Source organism: Stenella coeruleoalba (assembly GCF_951394435.1).
Source record: "Stenella coeruleoalba genome assembly, chromosome: 9".
NCBI lineage: Eukaryota > Metazoa > Chordata > Mammalia > Artiodactyla > Delphinidae > Stenella > Stenella coeruleoalba.
This window is the reverse complement of record NC_137155.1, coordinates 17663911-17689965: the sequence shown is the minus strand read 5'-3', so window position 1 is coordinate 17689965 and position 26055 is coordinate 17663911. Positions and strand designations below refer to the sequence as shown.

Below are 26055 nucleotides of genomic sequence, written 5' to 3'. Positions count from 1 at the left end.
TTTGTGTTTGGCCACCGTGATTTAGAATCTACCACACCCGTGTTTTAGGATGCATGGCCCTATCTGAGGTAAAGAATGTTGCAAATCTGCTAGGACTTCCCTGATGGCACAGTGGTTAAGAATCAGCCTGCCAATGCAAGGGACGTGGATTCAAGCCCTGCTCCAGGAAGATCCCACATGCCGCGGAGCAACTAAGCCCGTGAGCCACAACTACTGATCCTGCACTCTAGAGCCGGCGAGCCACGACTACTGAGCCCACGTGCCACAACTACTGAAGCCCGCGCGCCTAAAGCCCGTGCTCCGCAGCAAGAGAAGCCACCGCAGTGAGAAGCCCGCGAACCGCAATGGAGAGTAGCCCCCCACTTGCCGCAACTAGAGAAAGCCTGCGCACAGCAACTAAGACCCAATGCAGGGACTTCCCTAGTGGCGCAGTGGTTAAGAATCCACCTGCCAATGCAGGGGACACGGATTCAAGCCCTGCTCTGGGAAGATCCCGCATGCCATGGAGCAACTAAGCCCGTGTGCCACAGCTACTAAGCCTGCGGTCTAGAGCCCGTGAGCCACAACTACTGAGTCCGCATGCCACAACTACTGAAGCCCACGCGCCTAGAGCCCGTGCTCTGCAACAAAGAGAAGCCACCACAATGAGAAGCTCACGCACTGCAAAAAAGAGTAGCCCCTGCTCGCCTCAACTAGAGAAAGCCCACGCACAGCAACAAAGACCCAATGCAGCCAAAAATAAAATAAATTAATTAATTAAAAAGAAAAAAAGACCCGGGCTTCCCGGGTAGCGCAGTGGTTGAGAGTCCGCCTGCCGATGCAGGGAACACGGGTTCGTGCCCCAGTCCGGGAAGATCCCACATGCCACAGAGAGGCTAGGCCCGTGACCCATGCTGCTGAGCCTGCGCTCCGCAAAGGGAGAGGCCACAACAGTGAAAGGCCCGCATACCGCAAAAAAAAAAAAAAAGACCCAAATGCAGCCAAAAATAAATAAAAATAAAAACTTAAAAAAAAAAAAAGATTAAAAAAATATGTTGGAAATCTGGTAGATAATGCATGACCCACCAGTAACAATTTATGTCAGGGTTTGGTAGTGAGGGAGCTCTAAAAACATTCTATCTTAGCTTTGCAATGAAGCTTTTAAAAGCTAATCCATTCAAATGCTTAGCAAGGTGGCCCAGGAGGATGAGCTGTCACTGGTATTGCATTCTGTTTGCAGAGGCACAAACAGCCATCTTCAGGCACCAGCTCTCCCTACTTTCTGAATGCTGCTTACTTTAGGCCACTCCCAGATTGCAGGGGGGCAGGGGGGGCCAGATCTGTAGAAGATACTCATAGGCTCTCAGGTGCCCATCTGGGTCCATGAGGAGGTGGGCGGGAACACGCAGATGGCAGACCTCTAGTCCATCTCTGACTATACGCCACAGCCCCTCGAGCCCGAGAGGTCGCGATCTCCATCCAAGCACTGATTCAAGTGGACCTGCCTTCATGCTTTTTACAGTGAGAAATTCATACTTTACTGAAGATGTGAGAAGGGAAATGGGTGGGGGGCAGCAGTGTTCATGTCACACAGAGCTCAGCACCTCCCTTGGAAAACAGGGAAATTTTTTATTGGAAAAAAAAGAAAGGTGGGTGTGGAATAAGCACAGAAAATGCAGATAAAGACAGAACACGAGAGATATGGAACCACTCACTTGAGCGGGCAACTGTACTGGCCACCTTGGCCTGCAAATGCCAACATCACAAAAATACTTAGGTCATCCTCTAAGATAGAACAATCATTTCCAAGAAGTAACCAGTCCAAAAAAAAAAAAAAAATTGCCTTTTCCAATCTGCTTCCTCGTGACCAGTCGTCAGAATGAGACCCTGCCTCTTCCTCTTGCCTTTGCAAGAGGGTAGCTGACCAACGAGGACTACATCTCTATAAAGAACACCTCCCTAGCAGCCCTTCTCAACCTGGGCTCCTCAAGAGAATGAAGACTGAATGCACCAAGGTATCTGCTTTGTGTAGGAAGTCACCTTCTCTCCTCCACAGCTAGATGAGTTACCAGCTACATGCCAATTGTGGGAGAATAGAAAAAAACAGCCATTCGCATCATTTCCCACTGGGCTTAATTCGCCTGGACAACCCTGGCTGCAGAAAAGCTGTCAAGGTTATATTTTATTCTGTGACTCAGACATCAAAGAAACATCTAGTACCCAAGCCGTTAGACTGTGGATTGAGAAATGATTAACTATTTGTGCCCTCCATCATTATAGGTCACGATAAAAATAAAAATAATTAGCAAAATTTCTATCTTATCAAATAAGGTACAACAAAAGAAGTATTGAATTCCAACTCAGACCTATGCTGGGGCCTAGGACTGTGTTGTCTACTATAGCAGGTACAACCCACATGTGGGCACTAATCCCTTGAAATGTGATTGGTCCAAATTGACATTGTCATAAATATAAGTATACACTGAATATGAAACGTTTAACATCAATAACAGAGAATATTTAATATATAATTTTTCATGAATTATATGCTGGAATTATAATTTTTTGTGTATATTTATTTAAATAAATTAACAAAGTTAATTAAAAAACAAAAACAACCAAAAAAAAAAAACTTGTGCCCTCAAGCAGTCCCAGAACACATCATCTCACTGCCCTTTCTGGTATCCGCTGAGAAGTGACATCCGGCCTCCATCCTCTCCTCCCCACAGCTCAAGGTTTCTCACTATGTCACTAACCAGACTTACTGATTTGATGACATGACTTTCTCAGGCACAGCTAAACCTTATTTCTCCCATTTTTCTCACACTCTCTCCTTTCACTAGAACCACAGTTAGAGACAATTAAGGCTTCATCCACTCACAGCATTAACCTAAGAGAATACTGACAAAGCACTGATGGCTTGAATGCTCTTTTGTTATATAACAATCATCGAGTTTTACTCCAACATATATACCTAGAAATAACTCTTCACTAACAGGTGTCATCGATGGTAGGGGAGAAGGTGAGGAAACAATTTTTCCTTCTGTAATTCTCATTAAAATTTTATCTGCTGATTTGACAGGTAAAAGAAGAAAAATTACCCAATTTTTCTTAAGGTTATGTGCAAATAGAAATCTTCATGGCTGGAGAAAACAGAACATAAATATCAACAGGATGTACTGACAACACACCCATTTCAAATGAATGCTACTCAGTGAAAGATGGGCTTGGGCGAAGGGGTGGTTTTCTATATATCCCACGTTTTTATGTGTAGTGAAGAAGGTACTCACGGTTGGAAAGCAGCAGCACTTTCAACAGAGGGACTTTGCAGAATATGCCACTGGGATAGGTGACAGCAGTTTCTGTTCATCTGACAGCTTCCTTACCTCCATTAAGAGCACAGAATGAGCAATATCCTTCCGTTTTCTTCTTGAATTGCCACTCAGCCTGCTCTGCTCTTCAGGGAACATGTCAAATTCCTAAGACTCTCTCTCAGGCACCACTATCATTTCAGCAAATCCGTACTCACATATAAGACCTACTGTCCCCTTACCAGACACAGTCTGCAGGATTGCTCTGGCATCTGAAATGATATTATTCGCCTTCTTTGAAGGAATGACATGATCAATATCCTTCTCTGAACAACCGCAAAATGACCCTTGAACATGAACAGTCAGAGAGAAGGAGGAGACGGAAGAAATGCCGAGTCACTAGCATACTTACTTGCCAGAGCCTTTTTTCCAGCTGCATGATAGGCTACAATATACTTCTTCCCCTCTCTATCTTCTGTTTTTGTTTCTAATCCTGGAAACAGAGATTTAATCGCTTGATGGATGACGGTTCTTTTCTCTTTGGTGTCCTCAATAACCTATTAAAAACACAGATAATGATACTACTAATTTGACAAACATTAAATAAGGAAATAATACTAAGGAATTAGTAAAAACACTACTCATCTTAATAATGATGTGAAGTAACCAAAGTACAGGGGTATGATTTCAAAAGTCTTTTTTTCAATTATTTTTTTAATTGAAGTATAGTTGATTTACAATGTTTCAGGTGCACAGCAAAGTGATTCAGTTATACATATATCTATATATATATTCTTTTTCAGATTCTTTTCCATTATGGTTTATTACAAGATATTGAACATAATTCCCTGTGCTATACAGTAGGTCCTTGTTGTTTATCTATTTTATATACAGTAGTGTGTATCTTTTAATCCCAAATTCCTAATTTATCCTCCCTCCCCCCTTTCCCCTTTGGTAACCATAAGTTTTTTCTCTATGTCTGTGAGTTTGCTTCTATTTTGTAAATAAGTTCAATTCTATCATATTTTAGACTCCACATATAAATGATACCACATTGTATGTCTTTCACTGTCTTACTTCATTTAGTATAATCATCTCTAGGTCCATCCATGTTGCTGCAAATGGCATTATTTCATTCTTTTTAATGCTGAGTAATATTCCATCGTACATATGTACCACATCTCTACCCATTCATCTTTCAATGGACATTTAGGTGACTTTCCTATCAGAAATCTTTTAGAGCTTCACAATACTGCAAATCCTAAGGGCCCATTTGGGACTTCCCTGGTGGCGCAGTGGTTAAGAATCCACGTGCCAATGCAGGGGACAGGGATTCGATCCCTGGTCCAGGAAGATCCCACATGCCGTGGAGCAACTAAGCCCGTGCGCCACAATTACTGAGGCTGCACCCTAGAGCCAGCGAGCCACAATTACTGAAGCCCGCGTACCTAGATCCTGTGCTCCGAGATGAGAAGCCACCGCAACGAGAAGCCCATAAACCACAACATAGAGTAGCCCCTGCTAGCCACAAGGAGAGAAAGCCTGCACGCAGCAGCGAAGACCCAACGCAGCCAAAAAAAAAAAACCAGCCCATTTATTGACCTTGTACAGCCGCCAGGCACTGTACCAATCACTTCACAATCACTGTCTTACTTAATCCCAATCAGCTCCCTATCATGCCACCAGTATATCTACTTAAGAGATGAGGAAAGTGAGGCTGAGAGAAGTTAAGGAATGTGTCTAAGATTATATAGCTGTAGAGTGGAAGAGCCAGATTTGAAATTCAGGCTGTCTGACTCCAGAGCCACCCATCACAGACGCTCCCCCTTAGGGACTCGGCTGAACAACGAATACCTCAGGGCTCACACATGGAAAAGCAGGTAAGCTGGGTTTTTGGGGATGTCAGAAACTCATTTCCCCGGATAGTCAAGTCTACTACTGCCTCCAATGAATCCTGTTCTATACTGAGTAACTTTATGATGACATTCTAGTACATCTGTTCACAAAAAGAAAAATCTACACCAAGAAAATGTAAACTTATTAGTTACACAACTGTTTTTCAATTTCTGAGCATGTCTTACACAGAGAAATACATTTCATACTTGGAATCAATAGCCAGCAATATGTATGTGTTTGCTCCTTATTAAAAAATCGAACAGAAATTTACAGAACAGTATTTATCCTTACGATGTGCAATACACTGTTACTTTCTATTTTATTTTATTACATTTTTAAAATGTTGGTGAACAAGAGCTGGTTCTTTAAAAGGGTAAACAAAAATCGACAAACCTCTGGCCACACTCACCAAATAAACAAAATGAGAAATGAAAGAGGAGAAATAACAACCGAAACCATAGAAATACAGAAAACCTTAAGAGAATACTATGAACAATTATATGCCAAGAAATTCACCAACTTAGAAGAAATGGACAAGTTTCTAGAAACATACAGCCCACCAAAACTGAATCAAGAAGAAATAGATAATTTGAACAGACCAATCACTAGAAGTGAAACAGAATCTGTAATTTAAAAACTCCCTGCAAACAAAGGTCCAGGACCGGATGGCTTCACTGGGGAATTCTACCAAACATACAAAGAACAACTTATACCGATTCTTCTCAAACTCTTCCAAAAGACTGAGGAGGAGGGAACACTCCCAAAGTCATTCTATGAAGCCACCATCACCCCATACCAAAACCAGACATAGTCACTATCAAAAAAAAACAATATCTTTGATGCAAAAATTCTTAACAAAATATTAGCAAACTGAATCCAACAACAAATAAAAAAGATTATATACCATGATCAAGTTGGATTCATCGCAGGGTCACAAGGATGGTTCAGTCTACACAAATAAATCAACGTGAGGGACTTTCCATTGCAGGGGACACAGGTCGATCCCTAATTGGGGAACTAAGATTCCACATGCCACACGACGCAACCAAAAAAAAAAATTCAATGTGACATCAACAAAAGAAAAAACAAAAATCACATGATCATCTCAATAGATGCAGAAAAAGCATTTGATAAAATTCAATATCCAGGGCTTCCCTGGTGGCGCAGTGGTTGAGAGTCCGCCTGCCGATGCAGGGGACGCGGGTTCGTGCCCCGGTCTGGGAAGATCCCACATGCCGTGGAGCTGCTAGGCCTGTGAGCCATGGCCGCTGACGGAGCCTGTGCGTCCGGAGCCTGTGCTCCACAACGGGAGAGGCCACAACAGTGAGAGGCCCGCATACAGCCAAAAAAAAAAAAAATTCAACATCCATTCATGATGAAAACTCTTATCAAAGTGGGTATAGAGGGAACAAAGCTCAACATAATAAAAGCTATTTATGACAAACCCACAGCCAACCTAATACTCAAAAGTGAAAAGCTGAAAGCCTACCCACTAAAATCTGGAATAAGGATGCCCACTCTCACCACTTCTATCCAACATAGTATTGGAAATCCTAGCCACAACAATCAGACAAGAAAAAGAAATAAAAGGTATCGAAATTGGAAGAGAAGGGGTAAAACTGTCATTATATGCAGATGACATGATTTTATATACAGACAACCCTAAAGACTCCACACAAAAACTACTAGAACTGATAAATGAATTCAGCAAGGTAGCAGGTTTACAAGATTAACATACAGAAATCAGTTGCATTTCTTTACACTAACAATGAAATATCAGAATGGGAAAGCAAAAAGACAATCCTTTGAAAAATCGCATCAAAAAAAAAAAAAAAAAAACCCAAAAAACTGGGAATTCCCTAGCGGTCAAGTAGTTAGGACTCAGCATTTTCACTGCCACGGTCCCAGGTTCAATTCCCAGTCAGGGAACTTAGATCCTACAAGCTGCACAGTGCAGTGAAAAAAAAAACAACACTGAGGAATAAAACTGACCAACAAGGTAAAAGCCTTACATGCTGAGAACTATAAAACATTGATAAAGGAAACTGAAGATGATTCAAAGAAATGGAAAGATACCCCATGTTCTTGGATTGGAAGAATTAATATTGTTAAAAATGGCCATACCACCCAAAGCAATCTATAGATTTAATGTGACCTCTATCAAATTACCCATGACATTTTTCACAGCACTAGAACAAATAATCCTAAAATTTATATGGAACCATATAAGACGCACAATTTCCAAAGGAATTCCGAGGAGGAAGAACAAAGCTGGAGGCATAACCCCCCCCAGACTTCAAACAATATTACAAAGCTACAGTAAAACAGTGTGGTACTAGCACAAAAACAGACGCATGGATGAATGGAACAGAATAGAGAGCCCAGAAATAAACCCACACACCTATGGCTGATTAATCTTTGACAAAAGAGGCAAGAATATACAATGGGAAAAAGTCTCTTCAGCAAGTGGTGTTGGCAAAGCTGGAGAGCCGCATGTAAATCAACAAAGTTAGAACACTCCCTGACACCATACCCAAAAATAAACTCAAAATGGCTTAAAGACTTAAATATAAGACTTGACACCATAAAGCTAGAAGAGAACATAGGCAAAACATTCTCTGACATAAATCGTAGCAATGTTTTCTTAGCTCAGTCTCCCAAGCCAATACATATAAAAGCAAAAATAAACAAATAGGAACTGATCAAACTTGTAAGCTTTTGCACAGCAAAGAAAAGAAAAATGAAAAAACAACCTACCACCTGGTAGAAAATATATGCAAATGATGTGACTAACAACGGATTAATTTCCAAAATACACAAACAGCTCATATAGCTCAATATCAAAAAAAAAAACCCCAAACAACCTAGTCAAAAAATGGGCAGAAGACCTAAACAGACATTTCTCCAAAGAAGGTAATACAGATAGCCAATAGGCATATGAAAGATGCTCAACAATGTTAATTACTAGAGAAATGCAAATCAAAACCACAATGAGGTACCACCTCACACTGGTCAGAATGGCCATCATTAAAAAGTCTACAAATAACAAATGCTGGAGAGGGTGTGGAGGAAAGGGAACACTTAGACACTGTTGGTGGGAATGTAAATTGGTGAAGCCACTATGGAAAACAGTCTGAAGGTTCCTCAAAAAACTAAAAATAGAATTGCCATATGATCTAGCAATCCCACTCCTGGGCATATATTCAGACAAAACTATAATTTGAAAAGATACATGCACCCTAATGTTCACAACAGCACTATTCGCAATAGCAAAGACATGGAAACAACCATAATGTCCATCGACAGATGAATGGATAAAGACGATGTGGTACATATAATATATACAAGGTAATATTACTGAGCCATAAAAAAGAAGGAAATAATACCATTTGCAGTAACATGCATGGACCTAGGGATTATCATACTAAGTGAAGTAAGTCAGAGAAAGACAAATACCATATAATATGTGATATGTACAGTCTAAAATATGATAAAAATAAATAACTTATTTACAAAATAGAAACAGACTCACAGACGTAGAGAACAAACTTACGGTGACCAAAGGAGAAAGGGGATGGGGGGAGGAATAAATTAGGAGTTTGGGATTAACAGATACAAACTACCATATATAAAGTACATAAACAACAAGGTCCTACTATATAGCACAGGGAACTATCAATATATTCAATATCTTGTAATAAACCTTAATGGAAAAGATTATGAAAAAAGAAAAAAAATATATATATATGTAAACTGAATCACTCTGCTGTACACCAGAAACTAACACAACACTTTTAATCAACTATACTTCAATTAAAAAAAAATGTTGGTTAAGTTACACTAAATTGATTTCATGACCCACTGATGGACTGCAACCTGCAAGCTAAGAAGATGTAACTACTACTAGCTAAACCTAACAATATTCTAGCAAAATTAAAAATGTAAAAGAAAAGTACACTATAATTATAGATAAGTGACATTTTCATATCAAAAAGTGAGCCAGGGAATTCCCTGGAGGTCCAGTGGTTAGGATACTGTGCTCCCACTGCTGGGGGCCTGGGTTCAATCCCTGGTGGGGGAACTAAGATCCCGCAAGCGGCACAGCGCAGCACGCCCCCCCCCACCACACCTCCACCAAAAAAGTGAGTCTACATCTAGAATTCACTGAAAGCAATGAGCTGGAATCATAATTAGTGTATATGAATGAATACATATTCAGACCTCAAAAATTCAGAAAGTCCATCCTCCTATTTTTTAGATGAGGACACTTGCCCATGGTTAATACTCTTTAATGTAAAACCTTTCAGTAGATGGCATAACTATGATTTTTAAGGTGACAGTAAATCTTGCCATCTCTGTAGGAAAAGTGTATTATGGGGCTAAGATATGTATCTGCGTTGCACAAGCAACGGAAGCCTGGATCATCCTCCTAGACAGCTCTCAAAACCAATTCTTAGGAATTTTCTCCTTGGCATTGCTGGACATTTTGTCTATGAGTAAATTCAGTAATTAAAGATCCCTAAAATTTTAACAGTACATATATTTGGGGAATTTTGGTGGGTAGACGAGGAGATGAGGGTTGGAGGCAAATAATAAATTCTGAAAAGTTACAGTAAACTCTTTTTACCTGGGAGCAATGGAAGGAGAAATTTCAAACAACCCCAAATCCAGCAAGTCGCCAAAATATAGGACAAAATGAATTTAATAAACTTTAAATTCTAATAATCTTGTGCTTCAAGATTCTTAAAATCTTGTTAACATATTTGCTTTGCTACAGAGATCACCTAGAGCTGCTCTGTTCCGTATGGTCATCACTAGCCACACGTGGCAACTGAGCACTTGAAATGTGGCTAGTCTGAATAGAGATGTGCTACCAGTATAAAATACCACTGGATTCTGAAGACTTAGTAGGAAAAAAAGAAAGTAAAACATGTCATTAGTAATTTTTTAAATATTGATTACATATTGAAATATTTTGGGTAAATAAAATATACTGTCAAAATTTTTTGCCTGTTTTTACTTTTACATTTTTTTTGAAGATTTAAAATTAAAAACATGGCTCGCATCACAGTTCCACTGGACAGGGCACTTCCCTGGCCATCCAGTGGTTGAGACTCTTCACTTACAATGCAGGGGGCACAGCTTCGATCCCTGGTCAGGAAACTAAGATCCCACATGCCACACGGCACAGCCAAAAAAACAAAACAAAACAAACAAAAACAAACAACAAAACAAAAAGAATCCACCACAATTCCACTGGACAGCACTAATCGAGAATAAAATTTTCATAATGAAAATCTTTTTAAAAGGCATTTACTGTTCTATTTAGTAGCTAAGCTCTCTTTTTCTTGAATAGCAGAAGTAGACTCAAGATGAGCAAAGCAACACTCCCTTACCTCCTTCCCCCAATTCCTCCCCCTCCCAGAGTCCAATTTGAGACCACGAGGCCTTTGGAGCCAGGGCTTCCCTATCAGGACCATTGTCAGGCTGCGACAGTCCTTTGCAGCAGACACTGTGTGATATAATGGTCACTTTGCAGTTCTAAACAACAGATTTCTTTGTTGATTTGTGGTCACATAAATTTTTTAAGCAGAAACATAACTGTTTTTTTTTTTTGGGGGCCATAGCTTATCTGGATACTCGTTATCTGCCACTGATAAAAACATTTTTAGTGCAATGCACTTTTAGATCAAAAAGGGCAAAGCCATCCTTTTGTTAACTACTGTAATTTTTCCAAAAGACATTTATTAACATCCACCCAACAAGAAGCAATTCAAACCCTGGGGACTTCCCTGGTGGTCCAGTGGGTAAGATTCCACACTCCCAATGTAGGGGGTCAGAGTTCGACCCCTGGCCGGGAAAGTAGATCCTGCATGCATGCCGCAACTAAAAGTCCACATGCCACAACTAAGAAGTCCACACTCGGTAACTACAGATCCCCCATGCCACAACTAAGAACCGGTGCAGCCAAAATAAATAAATTAAATAAATAAATAAAAAATAAAATAAAACCCTAAAAAACCTTTTCATACGTTTTTGTGCTACTTACCTCGATGGCAACACTGGTTTCCTTATTTTTAAAAAGCTGGAGCTCTTCTAAACGCTGCTTTTCTTCAGCTGTTAAAACCGTAAATACGTCTTCTGAAGGATCCTTTAAAACAACCATGAGAACTCCCAGTGAGTCGCACACAGAATTCGAGGCTGTCAAAGCTCTGTATTTCTATGATCTCCAGGAAAGGCTATTTTTATTCAGAAGGTGACTTCTGCTAGAGAGCTGCTCTTACCTCTTCATCTACTGGGACAGACAAGTCACTCAAATGGCTGATCCGTCCATTTTTTCCTATTTCGTGAACAACGAAGTCAGAATATCTGAGGAAAAGAAAACGTAAACTCTCAGAGCATTAACATTTTGCTGCCTATTAATTTTAGGAGAAAGTTTCTCAACAGTAAGCCTTATCATTGTGCAAAACAGGGATTAAAAATAAAAACCTTCAGTGCAAAGTCACGGAGTTATTGTTTTCTGGTTTCACAATGAATTCTAAGCCACACCTTGGCTTGGTACCAGAATGTACAGAAAAGACCCTCTGAACTTCTAGAATAGTCTTCCAGAAAAATGCCTAAATCAAAGCTTATTAATGTTGCCCTATGATTATACAGTCCATTCTAAAGTAAATCACAAAACACAGTAAATTTAATCAAATCAGAAGCCTGTGTATCTACCTTGAACCACCCGGAAGCTTACCTTTATGCTAAATACTTTACAGACATTATTTAAAATACTCTCAACAACCCTCAGGTAGAATTATGATCCAATTTTGGACAAGGATACTGAAGCTCAGAGGAGTTAAGTAACTATGAAGTGGCTGAACTGGATTCACACCCAGATCCACCTGGCTCCAAAGACCACCTTCTTTCTCCTGCAGATGTGGCTCATTCAGGTGAAAAATTTTTAAGATCAATTCAAGGGAAAACTTGAAACCATTTAAAGTAATATATTCTAAGGAAATAAACAGCACCCATTCACATATTGACAGGGGATGCCACAGGGAAATTGTTATTTAGTCATTTTATCTTCAGATAGTTTCGTTTACTCATCCAGGCAGCTTTCCTTCATCCTATTCCTTATTGACCATCAGTGTGAACAATCCTTGGGCACAGAAAGCTAAATGGAAAAAAGGACTGCTGATTTCTTTCTAGAGAAAAGAACTAATATAACTAAAACAACCTGACATAAACGAAACATACCTTTCTTTTAAGATTCCTGAGAATCCTTGGTGAGAACTCACGAACTTGGTGATGCCCACATCCAGCTCGGTGAGCCCGTGCTTCATCATGCTGGCGAAGCTCTCTGCCTCTTCCTCCTCCTCCCCCTCCTCTGAAAGGCCATCTTCCTCCCCCTCCTCCTCCGACTGGGGGTCAGAATTCTTTTTATCCTCTCCGGCCGTTTCGGGTGGCCCAGGCACCTTTTCACCGCTGGGTAGAGAGTTGTTCTCTAGCCCGTCTTGACCTTTGGTCGGACAGCATTCTGAGACCTTCTGTCTCTTTGCCTCACCTGGGGCCACACTGTCATTATCTTCGACGGCAACGGACCCCCGTTTCAATGACACACCCGTCATTTCTGTCATCTCCATTTTCAAGGTTCCAAGAGAACATTTAAGAGAACCTTTTAGAAGCAAGAAAGAGCAGGCAGTAACAATCACTTCAATAAAGAATTGGGTTTCAGCAAATAGAGGCATATTTAACTTTGTTCCTAGGGTCCTAAATATCATTTATGAAAATAATTCTCCCAAATATACTTTTAGTGGCATAGAAAAATGGTACAGTATTTCTGCAGGGAATTTGACAGCAAAAGCCTTAAAAATATGGATGCCTCTTGACCCAGAAATACTACTTTCAGGGATTATCCTAAGAAAATTATTAAGAAAGTGCTTAAAGTTTTAACTGTAAGGATGCTCATCTCAGTACTTTTACATTAACAAAAAATTAAGAATAATGACATCTAGGTACATAAACTGAACAACATGTAGAAACAATGTGAAAAGAAACCGGGAAAGGTAGTTACCTCTAGGAGAGGGTGTAGGTGACTGCGGAGAGCAGGGAGACTTGTTTTTACTGAATACCACAGTTGTAGCACCTGAGTTTTGTTTCACGTATATTGTTATCGTTTAGAAAAGCTGATTAAGTTAAAAGTATATAAATAAATTTACTAACATGAGTCATTTACTAATATGACTGATACGATGTCATTTTTATTTTTTTATTATTATTTTTTTTTTTGCGGTACGCGGGCCTCTCACTGCTGTGGCCTCTTCCTGTTAAGGAGCACAGGCTCCGGACGCGCAGGCTCAGCGGCCATGGCCCACGGGCACAGCCTCTCCGCGGCATGTGGGATTCTCACGGACCAGGGCACGAACCCGAGTCCCCCGCATCGGCAGGCGGACTCCCAACCACTGCGCCACCAGGGAAGCCCCATGTCATATTTTTTTAAAAAGCAAGGAGAATGGGGAGTTCTTTAATGAGTATAGAGTTTCAGTATTGCAAGATGAAAAAGAGCTCTATATATTGGTTCCACAATGTGTATGTACTTAACACTAATGAACTGCACACTTAAAAATGGTTAGAATGATGTTATGTGTATTTTGCCACAAGTTAAAAAATACAGATTATCATTTAACTGGCCCATACACAATGTACCAAGCAAAAGTCTAGGAAACCATATGCACTTCCCAGTACGGAGCACACACTTATCTAAGACCGCAAGTGCCTGTCTAGTTTGATCTTATTTGATGCTCTTGTTGAAATAAGGATAAAGCTTCTTCCTATATTACCTATATAGGGAAATGCTAAAATTAACATACGAACTTGGTAAACATAAAGAACATAAATGAGCAGAATATTCTAGTTCTCCAAGGCTTGGTTAATAAGAAGCCCACCTACAGAAGCATCTACAGTAGAATAATAATGATGAACTAAATTTTAAGAATCCGGGGCTTCCCTGGTGGCGCAGTGGTTGAGAGTCCGCCTGCCAATGCAGGGGACACGGGTTCGTGCCCCGGTCCGGGAAGATCCCATGTGCCGCGGAGCGGCTGGGCCCGTGAGCCATGGCCGCTGGGCCTGCGCATCCGGAGCCTGTGCTCTGCAGCGGGAGAGGCCACAACAGTGAGAGGCCCACGTACCGCAAAGAAAAAAAAAAAACACACAAAAAAAGAATCCGTATTTGATCTTGCCTCATTGTCAAAAGTCAAGAATGGAAAGAAAAGTGAAAAGTGGAAGGCTACAAAAAAAAAAAAAGAAGAGGGGGGGGAGTAGAGAAAAATGTCAGTAAAAACAATTTCCTTTGAAAGACAAAAAAAAAAAGAAAATGGAAGAAACCAAGAAACGGGAACTGAAGTAGACTACAACTAGTTATACAAAATTATGTCTAATCCAAGTAAGAAAGCACTTATTCTTTACGTGTTCTAAGCAAGGTATAGTAAAAGAGAATGCTAGTTTATGAGATTCTGATGGTGTTTCATTCTCACTTTATATCAACGAAACTGTCCTCAGAGCCTGCACACCAGTGACGGAGGCAGGCAGGGCCCAGGGCTTCCCTGAGACATGGGAACACACAGAAGACCTCAGGGGGCATTGGCGTGAGGGGGTCTGAGAAGACCTCTTCCTAATGGAAGACTAGATGTGAACACCCGAGTCAAGCTTTGGGGAACGAGTAAGAGAGAGGCTGTGCAAAAAGCGGTAGGAAGGTGGTACAGCATGTGCAGAGGCACGGGAGAGCATGGAGCGCGGGAGCAACCCCACTGAGCTCACCATGCATCACGAGGGTAAAACACACACGCAGAGAACCTACACTTAAAGCTGGGGAGCTGGCGGAAGCCACACCAAGCTGAACTGAGGAGATTACATCCGAAAAAACAAATCGTCACCTGATGCATAAGTCAGAGAGATTTCGCGGTATCCCTTCAAAGAGAAAAACCGGGGTTAGGCTGGGAGATTAGGTAAGATGGCAACTGAGGTAAGAAATCAGTACAACCTGATCTAAGGCTGAGGCAAAGGTGACAGAAAGGAGGGGTGGATTCAGGGACACTTAAGAGGTGGTGCGGACAGGACTGGGTGATAAATGTGAGAGGAAAGAGGAAATGCTACAGGATGACTCAGGTTTTCTGTCTCGGGGAACTGAGAGGATAAGGGGAGCTCTTCCTGACACGGGGACCCTAGGAAGAGGCATGAGGGGTAGGAGGGATATAAGCACACGTACAGTCCTGCGGTGTTGCTGGCACCTGGGGTACATCCCATGGCCACTTATTACACTGTGTCACACATATTCTCACCCCAAACCCACAATGGCTTCCCGATGCCCCAGTGGCGGTGTGGACCTCAACCAGGGGCTGGACATGTCCTGTGAGCAGATGATGCGGAACCACGGGCTTCGGAGGGAGCGGCGTCACTGCATAAGTGCCTGCACGAGGCCAAGAAGGCGGTGCCACCCACAGAGAAGCCCCAGGTGGTGAAGAAGCACCTGTGCAGCGTGATCATCCTGCCCGAGACGGTGGGCAGCATGGTGGGCATCTACAATGGCAAGACCTTCAGCCAGGTAGAAATCAGCCTGGGATGATGGGCCACTACCTAGGCGAGTTCTCAGTCACCTACAATCCAGCACTGGGGCCACCCGCGCCTCCCGGTTCATCCCCCTCAAGCAGCCTGCTGGCCACTAAAGACACAGACAGCTCTAGAAAAAAACGAAAACAAAAAACCCTCACAACGTTCCCAGCTGGCAGGACAGGATCTACCAGCAGATTCTGATTCCCTTCTTGAGGTGAGAAGAGGAGAGCACGGCCAGTAACAGCCACATCCGCAGCGGGGCTCAGACTTCACGGTCTGCAGGACGTCTACCTCCTACCCAGGACGCAGAGAACTCATCAGCCTCCCTCTCAACAACGTGATGGCCATAAGCCTGGATGGAAACACCAGTTACTTCCTCTGCTCCAACCTTCTGCTTCGGCACCATCCATCATCCAGCACCATGTGCCACTATCTTCCACACAGGCCTCCGACGACCGAGGCCCAGCCCGCACAGGTGCCCACTCCCAGCCTGACCATTCACGAGCTCTCTCTTGCGGGAGGTCCTCCACACCTGTCTCAGCCCTGGGCTCCCTTGTCCTTTGAGACTCATCTGAAGACCACGAGCCCTGACTCCCATGCCTTCCTCTCTGTTAAGTCCATGTCTTCCCATTTTACCTCCCTTCATCTGCACTACCCATGTGGGCACCCAGATACCGTGCTTTCCCTCACCACTTTCTAGCTGTGTAACTGGTCTGAGTAAATTCCTTAATCTCTCCAAGCCTCTGTTCTTCAGCTGTAAAACGGGAATGATACGTGCTTCACAGGACTGTGGTGAAGATTAAATGAGATGACAAACACAGAGTGGCTGGCCACAGTAGGAACTAGATAAATGCCAGTCCCCTGTTCTCCCTCAAGAGGTCTGCAGATTCTTTGAGGACAGTAATTCTTTTGTGCCTGCCAGAGAATCCAGAGAGGTATAACAAGCATCAATAGATATTTTGAAGAATTCTTGAAACAGGTGCTGAAACTGTTCCCCATCTACAGGTATCAAAGACCTACTAAGTAGCAATTCCCTAATGAAATACTGGACCTGGGCAATGACATCCATGGCCACTAACATCACAAAAAATAGACAACCAGACACTGCAGGCCCCTGAAAGGACACGCTGTTATCTATGAAGTTCTTACTGATTGAAACCCTATGTCTAACTACTAGTTTAGATGGCATACATGGACAAAAGATGTTAAACACCACCATGCAGAAGCAATTAGCAAAAGTGTGAATGTGGGAAACTCAACAAGGACCAGGACAGTCCTTCAACTAATAAGCAGCAAGACAAAAAAGAGGAAAGGGTAACGTACAGATAAACCTACAAAGAAATGCAATGGGTGGATCCTTCTTTGAATCCAGGTTTAAACAAATCAACTGTTTAAAAAGGTACTTATAAAACAATCAGGTATACTGAAACAGTAAGGATATTTGATGACATTGAGATAGCATGGGGCTTCCCTGGTGGCACAGTGGTTAAGAATCCGCCTGCCAATGCAGGAGACACGGGTTCGAGCCCTGGTCCAGGAAGATCCCACATGCCGCGGAGCAACTAAGCCCGTGAGCCACAACTACTGAGCCTGCGCTCTAGAGCCTGTGCGCTGCAACAAGAGAAGCCACCAGAATGAGAAGCCCACGCACCGCAACGAAGAGTAGCCCCCGCTCTCCACAACTAGAGAAAGCCCGCACACAGCAACAGAGACCCAATGCAGCCAAAAATAAATAAAATTAATTAATTAATTAGAAAACAAAAAAAAGTATCTTCATTAAAAGATAACATGGTCAACTTTTTAAGGTATAATAATATCATTGTGGTTACACTTAAAAGTAGAATCTTTGTTTTAGAGATACAGGATGAAATCTTTATGGTTGAAAAGATATGAAGTCTGGACTTTGTTTCAGAATAGTTTACCAGTGATGAATGAAAGTGCAGTGGGGTATAGATTTAAAACAAGACTGGCCATGAATTGATAATTGTTGAAACAACAATGGGTGATGAGAATATGGGGATGTCATCACATCATTCTCTCTACTTGGCATGTTTGAAATTTTTTATAATAAAAATAAGAGTTCAAGGTATCAAAAGGTACACTAATTATTCTATTCTCATCAAACCACCACTCTGTCCAGCTCTACTGCTCCCTCTCTCCCATCACTTGTTCTTCAAACACAGAGACCTGCAGTCCCAAGATACCACCCCTTCCATCTTCATTTCTTCAAGCGCCCCAAACCTCAACAGCTCTTAACTCCTAAGCCACATTCAACACTCCTGCTCACTAGCCCAGCTGCACGATCCTTGCTAAACCTCAACCAAGTACCAATCCTACTATCTCCATCTGTGTTCCTGGCTGCTGCTGGAGAAAACATCACCAAGTGAGGGGACTTCCTCTTGTGACAGCCCTCCATACTGCCTGGCCATCCCTGGTCAGCAGGGTCTTCTCCAAGTCCTGTGTGCCACTCACAAAGAAAACAGGGATCCTGGGACAGACACACCTCCTTCCAGCACATTCACAAGACCCCTTATTATAACCATTCTCCTGCAACTGCACCCTTCTGAAGGGAATTCCAGACTCCTTTTAACAGTCACTCACTCCTCATCCCTGCACTCCATCCCCTCAGCAAATACTCACCGCGCACCCCTGTACCAGGCGTTATTTCCAGGTACTGCATGCGACACCCTAGCAAATCAAATAAACGCCCCGCCAGCGTGGAGCTTACATTCTGGTGGAAGATCTGGCTTCTACTCCGTGCTTTTGTCCTGCTTCTCAGGTGCTCTTTTCCCCTCCTACTCAACATGCTGCTTAAATTTGGGCTTCCCCAGTCCTGTTCCCTTCTCATTCCCAAGTTTTCCAGCCAAGACGCATCTCCAACTCCCTGATTTACTCAGGGGAGGGGTCCAAGGCAATCATAACGACCGCTAAACAATGATAGTGTACAGGGAGCTCAATCAAGCCTTGCTTCAACCCTGTGACTTAGGGGTCATTAGTATTCCCACCTTAGCCACTAAAAAACAGAGTATCTTGCTCTAGGTCACATAGTCTGATAAGAGGTAGAATCAAACATCAAATTCAACATGCCCCAAAGTGATCTCATCATTTCCCACCACAAATGCACTTCTATTATTTATTTATTTATTTATTTATTTATTTATTTATTTATTTTTTTTTTTTTTGCGGTACGCGGGCCTCTCAGGGTTGCGGAACACAGGCTCTGGACGCGCAGGCTCAGCAGCCATGGCTCACGGGCCCAGCCGCTCCGTGGCATGTGGGATCTTCCTGGACCGGGGCATGAACCCGTGTCCCCTGCATCGGCAGGCGGACTCTCAACCACTGCACCACCAGGGAAGCCCTATTATTTATTTTTTAAATTAATTAATTAATTTTTTTTGGCTGTACTGGGTCTCTGTTGCTGCACGCGGGCTTTCCTTAGTTGCATGGGGCAGGGGTTACTCTTCGTTGCAGTGCGCGGGCTTCTCATTGCAGTGGCTTCTCTTGTTTCGGAGCATGGGATCTAGGCGCGTGGGCTTCGGTAGTTGTGGCTCGCGGGCTCTAGAGGGGAGGCTCAGTAGTTGTGGCGCAGGGGCTTAGTTGCTCTGTGGCATGTGGGATCTTCCCAGACCAGGGATCGAACCTGTGTCCCCTGAATTGGCAGGCAGATTCTTAACCACTGCACCACCAGGGAAGCCCTGCACTTCTTTTAAATTGCACCTCTCAAGGAATGTTAGCAACAAACTACCAGTCACCTAAGCCAAAATATGGACATCACCCCATCTCCTCACTCTCCCCTATGTGAATGAAATTCTAGAAGGTTTAGGACAGCATTGTTACACCTAACATCCCTGGAATGAGAATACTAGCAGATCGTGGATCTGAAGTATCAACCACTGGTTTCAACTCTTGCTTGGCAGTTTGGGCATATGACTTGGAGCCTGATCTAGGTTTTGCCATTTACCACGTGGGTCACCTCTCTTAAGTATCAGTTCCTTTCTCTTTAAAGCTGAAAATGATGACTTGGTCAAAGGTCTGTACTAGCTGCTGCTATTCAACTGTTGGTCATTAATATTTATTATGGATGGTTTCCACTGCAGAACTGTATTGCTGAGTCTGGGGAAAACCAAAGCTTCTTATGCTTCTTTTGTTCTCTGGACTAATGATTAAACATGGCTTTCTCCTTCAGATACCATTTAATTTTAAGAGACCCTCAAAGCACTGCCAAGAGCACCAAATAAACAGACCTTTAGTATCTTTTGGCAGTCCTTTTCTTGATACTTGTGGACACTTGCCTGATCTCTTTTTCTTGTTACATTTAATTGTAAAGACAAGCTCATTAAACAAAAGTATACTTTCCATTTGTTTTAGCCAACGGCCCTAACACAGAGATTATTAAAGTATATACAGCACAAGTGATTATAAATCACTCAATATAAATTTTGCTAAGTTCTGTCTGTGGGCCTAGAAGCCGAGAACATATTTGCTAGAACAGGTATGCAAACGTCTGTGCTAAGCGAGGCAGAACTCAAATCAGTGTTGTTTTCTTAAGCAGAAACTACACAAAAGAGAAGACTGAAATGAAATATAATTTTTAAATGAGAGAGAGAATGAATCATGTGAACATCCAAGAGGCCAAGAAGAATTCAACCAGAAAAATAAAACAACCCTGACCGCCCCCATTTGATTTCCCTAAGGAAATGAGCTTTGCATTCAGGATAATCTAAACATACATATTCAAGCCTTCTACCTCAAAGCTGTAAAAAATGACTGGCTTTAAAAAAAAGGGGGGGGATGGGGAGTAAAGGGACCAGTTTTATGAGTTTTCTAAATGGTAATAAAATTAAAAAAAAATTTTAAGAAACATAATGCTGTACAAAAACACTATCCATGATACTAATGAGAGCTTCTCAAATGTCAACTAAAATCTTTATCGACCAGAAACTTGATGCTACGACTGGGAAGAGAATGAAATTTAATGATACTTACCCGTGAACTCAACGTCCTACACAATTCTTTAGAGGGAATACTAAAGTAATAGGTTTTGTTTCTTTTACACTCTGAACGAGCCAAATGGGATTAGAAATATTACAATTTTAACAGTATTTAAAAGTCTGTTTCATTAAGACATTAGATTCACCAATAAGCTTCCTCTACAATCCACAACAAAAATAAAGTTTAGCATTTTCAAAATTTTAATACAAGACTGACAGTCCCTTAACATTACTTCCTGCAAAATGAACATCTAAAGAAGACCCATAATAATCTTATCTGTACTTCAAAACCCTCCACAACTTCCACTTTTTAAATGCATCTATCCTCCGTCCTCTGCAAACCATCAAGAATCCCTCCAGCTTTCACAATAAAGAGCACTCTCTTCAGGGCAGCACACATACCACACTCTAATATGCGAAGTCATTAAGTCCCTTAGATTCATTCATTTCACAAATACTTATTAACCACCTCTTATGTGTCTGGCACTGTTCCAGGCACTGGGGAAAAGAGGAAAATTTCCTACTCCCATTAAGCTTACATATCAGAGAATAAAATAAAACAATCTCAGAACATGCACGCATAAGAGCTACAAGTCAAGCAGAGTAACGACAGTGAGAGTACGAGGGGTGCTCTTTAGTGAAGTCTCTCTAACGAAGTGCCTTGTGAGCAAAGACTTGAAGGAAGACATGAAAAGATGTGTGTGTTCGGGCAGCAGGTACAGTGCCTGTAAAGAACCTGAGGCAGGAGCAAACTTATTCAACAGACCAGCTGGGCTGTTATTTCTCTCTCCTACTTGGGGCCAAAAGCCACGTTTCATTAACAGCTCTACTGCACCAGCTTCTATCAATCAAAAGATACGTTCAAAAGGAGTTATAAATTAATACACACGAACTGTTGGCTACTTTGCCTAATGACTGAACAACATCACTGCCTATCCAGTATGAGTGTACAGTCTGATTTTGGGCAGGTGCCTCGATTGCCAAGGCAAGGAGGTGCAAGGCAAGGATTGCCAAGGTGATGGGGGGTATGCCGGCTTCACAGATTAGAGACTTGAAACAAAAGTCCTTAGTAACCCTATATTTTCGGAATGAAAAAAAAAAAGGGTCGGACAACGGAACCAAATATTTGAAAGACTAAACTCTCCAAACCCTATTTCTTGGCAGGCGCTAATACCCAGGCAATGAGGGTGTACTGTTAAACCTCTCGGTGCAGGGTTGGCGGTAACGACTCCGTGCGGATGGGTCAACACGCCCAGCAGCACCTCCTCCATCCACTCATTAAACACTGACCGAGAAAAACTCCGGTTTGCTCCTACACTGGAAAACGTATACAAAACAAGCAGTCACCTGAGTGCCTGCTTGGCACGTAGTAGGTTCGCTGTTAGTAATGACAGATAAATAAGAGAACGAAAGCACGTGGGCTGGACCCGGTAGAAGCCTGGCTCAGCGGTGTACGGAAGCTATAAAGGGCTTCGGGATAAAGGCGGGTTTTCTCTTCCGGGAGGAAGAAGAGTTTAGGGAGCCTCAGGGGCAAAGAAAGGGAGGAGTGGGACTGAGATCCTCGGGCTAACAGCGCCGCGGGGAGGAGGGAGGGCGCGGCGCCTGCGAGGACCCGCCGGGAGAGCTGGGGGCGGGGCTGGAACCGCCGAACCGCAGAACCAGCCGGGCTCCCGCCACGCTCCCGCAGGCACGATCCGTAATGGAGGCGCCTCGGGCGCGCCGCGGGCTCAGACCACGGCCGGGACGCCTTCCCAGTCTACGCTGCCCCTCCGGGCGGGGTTTTGGGCCGCGTGGCAGGGCCGAGGGCTGGCCGCAGAGCCCGGGCGGCTGTGGGGAGGTCGCACACTTACCCGGGGCCTGAGAGCGCGCGCGCGGCGCGGACCGGGCGACAAGGAGGCGGGCGCGCTGCTCCGGGCGCAGGAGGGCGGCGGCGGCAAGGGCCACTCGTAAGAACCAGCCGCAAGGGCGGCCAGGCATAAGCAGCGAGCTCGGTGAGCACCTGGACCCCGCCGCGCTCAGGCGGACTCACAGCGGCTGGCCTCGCACACGTGCGGCGCAACGACGCGCCGCTGCCGGCTGGCCCCACCCCGGGGCGGAGCACGCCCTCCGCCGCCGGCCACGCCTCCTCCGCCCCCGCCCACCAACCTGTGGAGGAGGTCCCGCCCACTCCCTCCCACCCCTGCTCAGTGGCTCCCGGGAAGCCTCTTGCTTGCACCCTTTGGCCTTGCAACCTGCGAGGCTGGAGCTCACCGTGGTCCTTTCACTCCATGAGCTCTCAGGCGGTCGCACCTGCGCTTTGGCGGCGGGTATATACCCAGAGGGGAACTGCTGTGTCATATGGTAATTACATTTTTAAATTTTTGACCAACCCCCATATAGTTTTCCATAGCAGCAGTAGACTTGTTTTTAAAATCTGGGTTTACATGTGGGAATCTGGTTAGCTGATCATACGTAATTCGCTAAGACTGGTTGCGTTCTATGCTGCCTTCCGCTGATATTATTCGCCTCAGTTAAGTACTTTGAGTACTTTTCCGTCCCTAATGCATGTACAATCACATTTTCTTGAACTGTGGTTAATTCATAGGTTAATGTACCAATGACAGCAACTGCAAGTATTTTTACCACACCCACACAGTAGAAATTCAATCTAAACTTTTAATTTTCGTATACAGTTGGCCCTTGAACAATGCAGGGGTTAGGGGCACCAACTCTTTCCAGTTGAAAATCCAAGTATAACTTTATAGTCAGCCCTTTGTATCTGCAGTTCCACATCCGTGGATTCGACTAACTGCGGATGATATAGTACTGTAGTAAGTATTTATTGAAAAAAATCTGTATAGATGGACCTGGGCAGTTCAAACTTGTATTGTTCAATGGTCAACTGTACTTTAAAAAGTACCTTCTCTGAGATTGTGGCCCAACTCCCCACAAGCACGTATTGAGGAAAGAATGTTCACGTTTCTTTGGACATTAACTGGGTCCACGATCAAAACCTACCCTTTTTGCATTTCAGCCTAAACTTCCTTAGACAAGATCCAAGTAAAACATGCATTTTTTGCTTTTTTGTTTTCCAAAAAGGCAGCTCTTTATTGGCCTTTATAGTTAAAATAACACAGGAGTGTTCAAAACTTCTTCCCCATTCCAACTCCCTCTAATAAACATTTGACAGTTTAATGTTCTCCTTGACTCTAAAATTACATCCTAACATGTATATTATGTATAATATTCAGGATCCTGCTTTTAACTCCACACCAGTACTATGGATTGCTAAGTGCCTAGCACACACAGTTTATCTCATTTCATCCTTATTATTGTCTAGCATTCTGTCCATCTTAGATAACTCTCTCCATTCCCCAGATAGTAGTTAATTGTTTTCTGTGCTCCCTCAGTCATTGCAAACATTTCCCTTGTTGAACTTACTGCACTCAATCTTAAACTTCATCTGTTTCCTTCACTGGAATATGAATTGTTCAGAGGTAAAAATTGGGGTTTAGAGCAATCTTTTTTCTCCTTTAATTTTATTTTTTATTTTTATCAATTATACATATCTGTGATTTACAGTCAAATAATTCTATAGAAACCTTGTAAGTTTTGCAATGAAACAGAAGAGACTGTATCCCCACCCTGCCCCTTCCCTGTTTCCCTTTCCTCAAAGTCACTTCATCTTTCAACTGGTTATTTTGATTTTTTTTACCTTCATTTCTCTATGTAAAATGTTTGCATTGCTATTTCTTGATGTCTCACTTTTAGGCACTATCTATTGACTTCACTTGTGGAAAATTAGGGTTTAGCTCTTCTTCCTTCCCCCAGCCCCACCACACTTCCCTTCCCTTTATCTGCCTAATATAGTTATATTGTACCTTTTTAAAAATATTTATTTGTTTGTTTGCACCAGGCCTTAGTTGTGGCAGGCAGGCTTCTTAGTTGCAGCATGTGGGCTCCTTAGTTGCAGCTCCAGGGCTCCTTAGTTGTGGCATGCAAACTCTTAGTTGCAGCATGCATGTGGGATCTAATTCCCTGACCAGGGACTGAACCCGGGCCCCCTGCACTGGAAGCGCAGAGTCTTATCCACTGCACTACCAGAGAAGTTCCCAGTTATACTGTACTTTTAAAAACAGATTTGTGTTTACTTCATTATAATTAGGTAAACATTACTCACATCTTGAGCTAAGTAATATACTATGATTACTTCTCCTCAATTTTTTGTTTTTCTTGCAGTTAATAATGATCTTATTTTTACTGTTCATCACTAAGCCTTCTTAATGATTCTTTAAACCTCTCCCTCCAGAGATTCAGATAGATGAGAAGTTCTATCAGTCTCATCTTTCTGAAGGAGCCTCTTCTGGAGCCTTCTGACCTGCACCATCTACGTCTAGTGCACAGCTGTTTTCAGGGCTTCCCACTTTATTTTTCTCCTGTGTTGTGTCTTCTGTTTCCTATATCCCATGCATTCTTTTTCTTTGTTTAGCCCTCATTTTAGTGGAGTACATCTCCAGTAGCTTCCTGAGGAAGGAGAAATAAATGAAAGGGAAATTTTTTGAGCTCTTGAATGTCTGAACACACCTTTATCCTTTGTTTTTTTTTTTTTTGGCTGTGTTGGGTCTTCGTTGCTGTGCGTGGGCTTTCTCTAGTTGCGGAGAGCGGCGGCTACTCTTCATTGTGGTATGAGGGCTTCTGATTGCAGTGGCTTCTCTTGTTGCGGAGCACGGGCTCTAGGCCCGCGGGCTTCAGTAGTTGTGGCATACGGGCGTAGTTGCTCCGCGGCACGTGGGATCTTCCTGGACCAGGGCTCAAACCCATGTCCCCTGGATTGGCAGGCGGATTCTTAACCACTGCGCCACCAGGGAAGTCCCCACACCTTTATTCTTTTTTTTTTTTTTTTTTTTTTTTGTGGTACACGGGCCTCTCACTGTTGTGGCCTCTCCCGTGTGGAGCACAGGCTCCGGACACGCAGGCTCAGCGGCCATGGCTCACGGGCCCAGCCGCTCCGCGGCATGTGGGATCTTCCCGGACCGGGGCATGAACCCATGGGACTCTCAACCACTGCGCCACCAGGGAAGCCCCACACCTTTATTCTTTATCCACACTTGATTGGTAGTTTACTAGTCACGTACAGAATTTCAGTTTGAAATAAATTTTCTTTGGAATTTAATAGACCTGCTCCCATGTCTTCTAGCTTTCTTTGTGACCCTTGAGAAATCAAAAGATATGCTGATTCTTGATCCTTTCTAAATGATCTCTTTTTCTCTTTGGAAGGCTAGGATTGTCTTTTTGCCCCCAGT

The 26055-nt window shown here is 43.1% G+C and overlaps 1 protein-coding gene across 4 annotated transcripts in view; it reads right to left on the bottom strand.

The window, feature by feature from the left end:
* The window catches only part of PUS7 (pseudouridine synthase 7), a 107709-nt gene that overhangs the window by 37189 nt on the left and 44465 nt on the right, over positions 1-26055 (bottom strand). For 3 of the 4 annotated variants that reach the window (XR_013829863.1, XR_013829864.1, XM_079932076.1), the window contains exons 2-5: positions 12432-12849; positions 11471-11555; positions 11236-11337; positions 3703-3847 (exon numbers count right to left, since the gene is read on the bottom strand). Coding sequence is in view for 2 of the 4 variants with exons in the window: in XM_079932076.1 (XP_079788202.1) it covers positions 3703-3847; positions 11236-11337; positions 11471-11555; positions 12432-12849 (750 nt within the window). In the remaining 2 variants the exon portion in view is untranslated. Of the gene's footprint in view, positions 1-3702; positions 3848-11235; positions 11338-11470; positions 11556-12431; positions 12850-22623; positions 22850-26055 lie in introns of those variants that run through there. The other variant, XM_079932077.1, reaches the window with a different exon arrangement.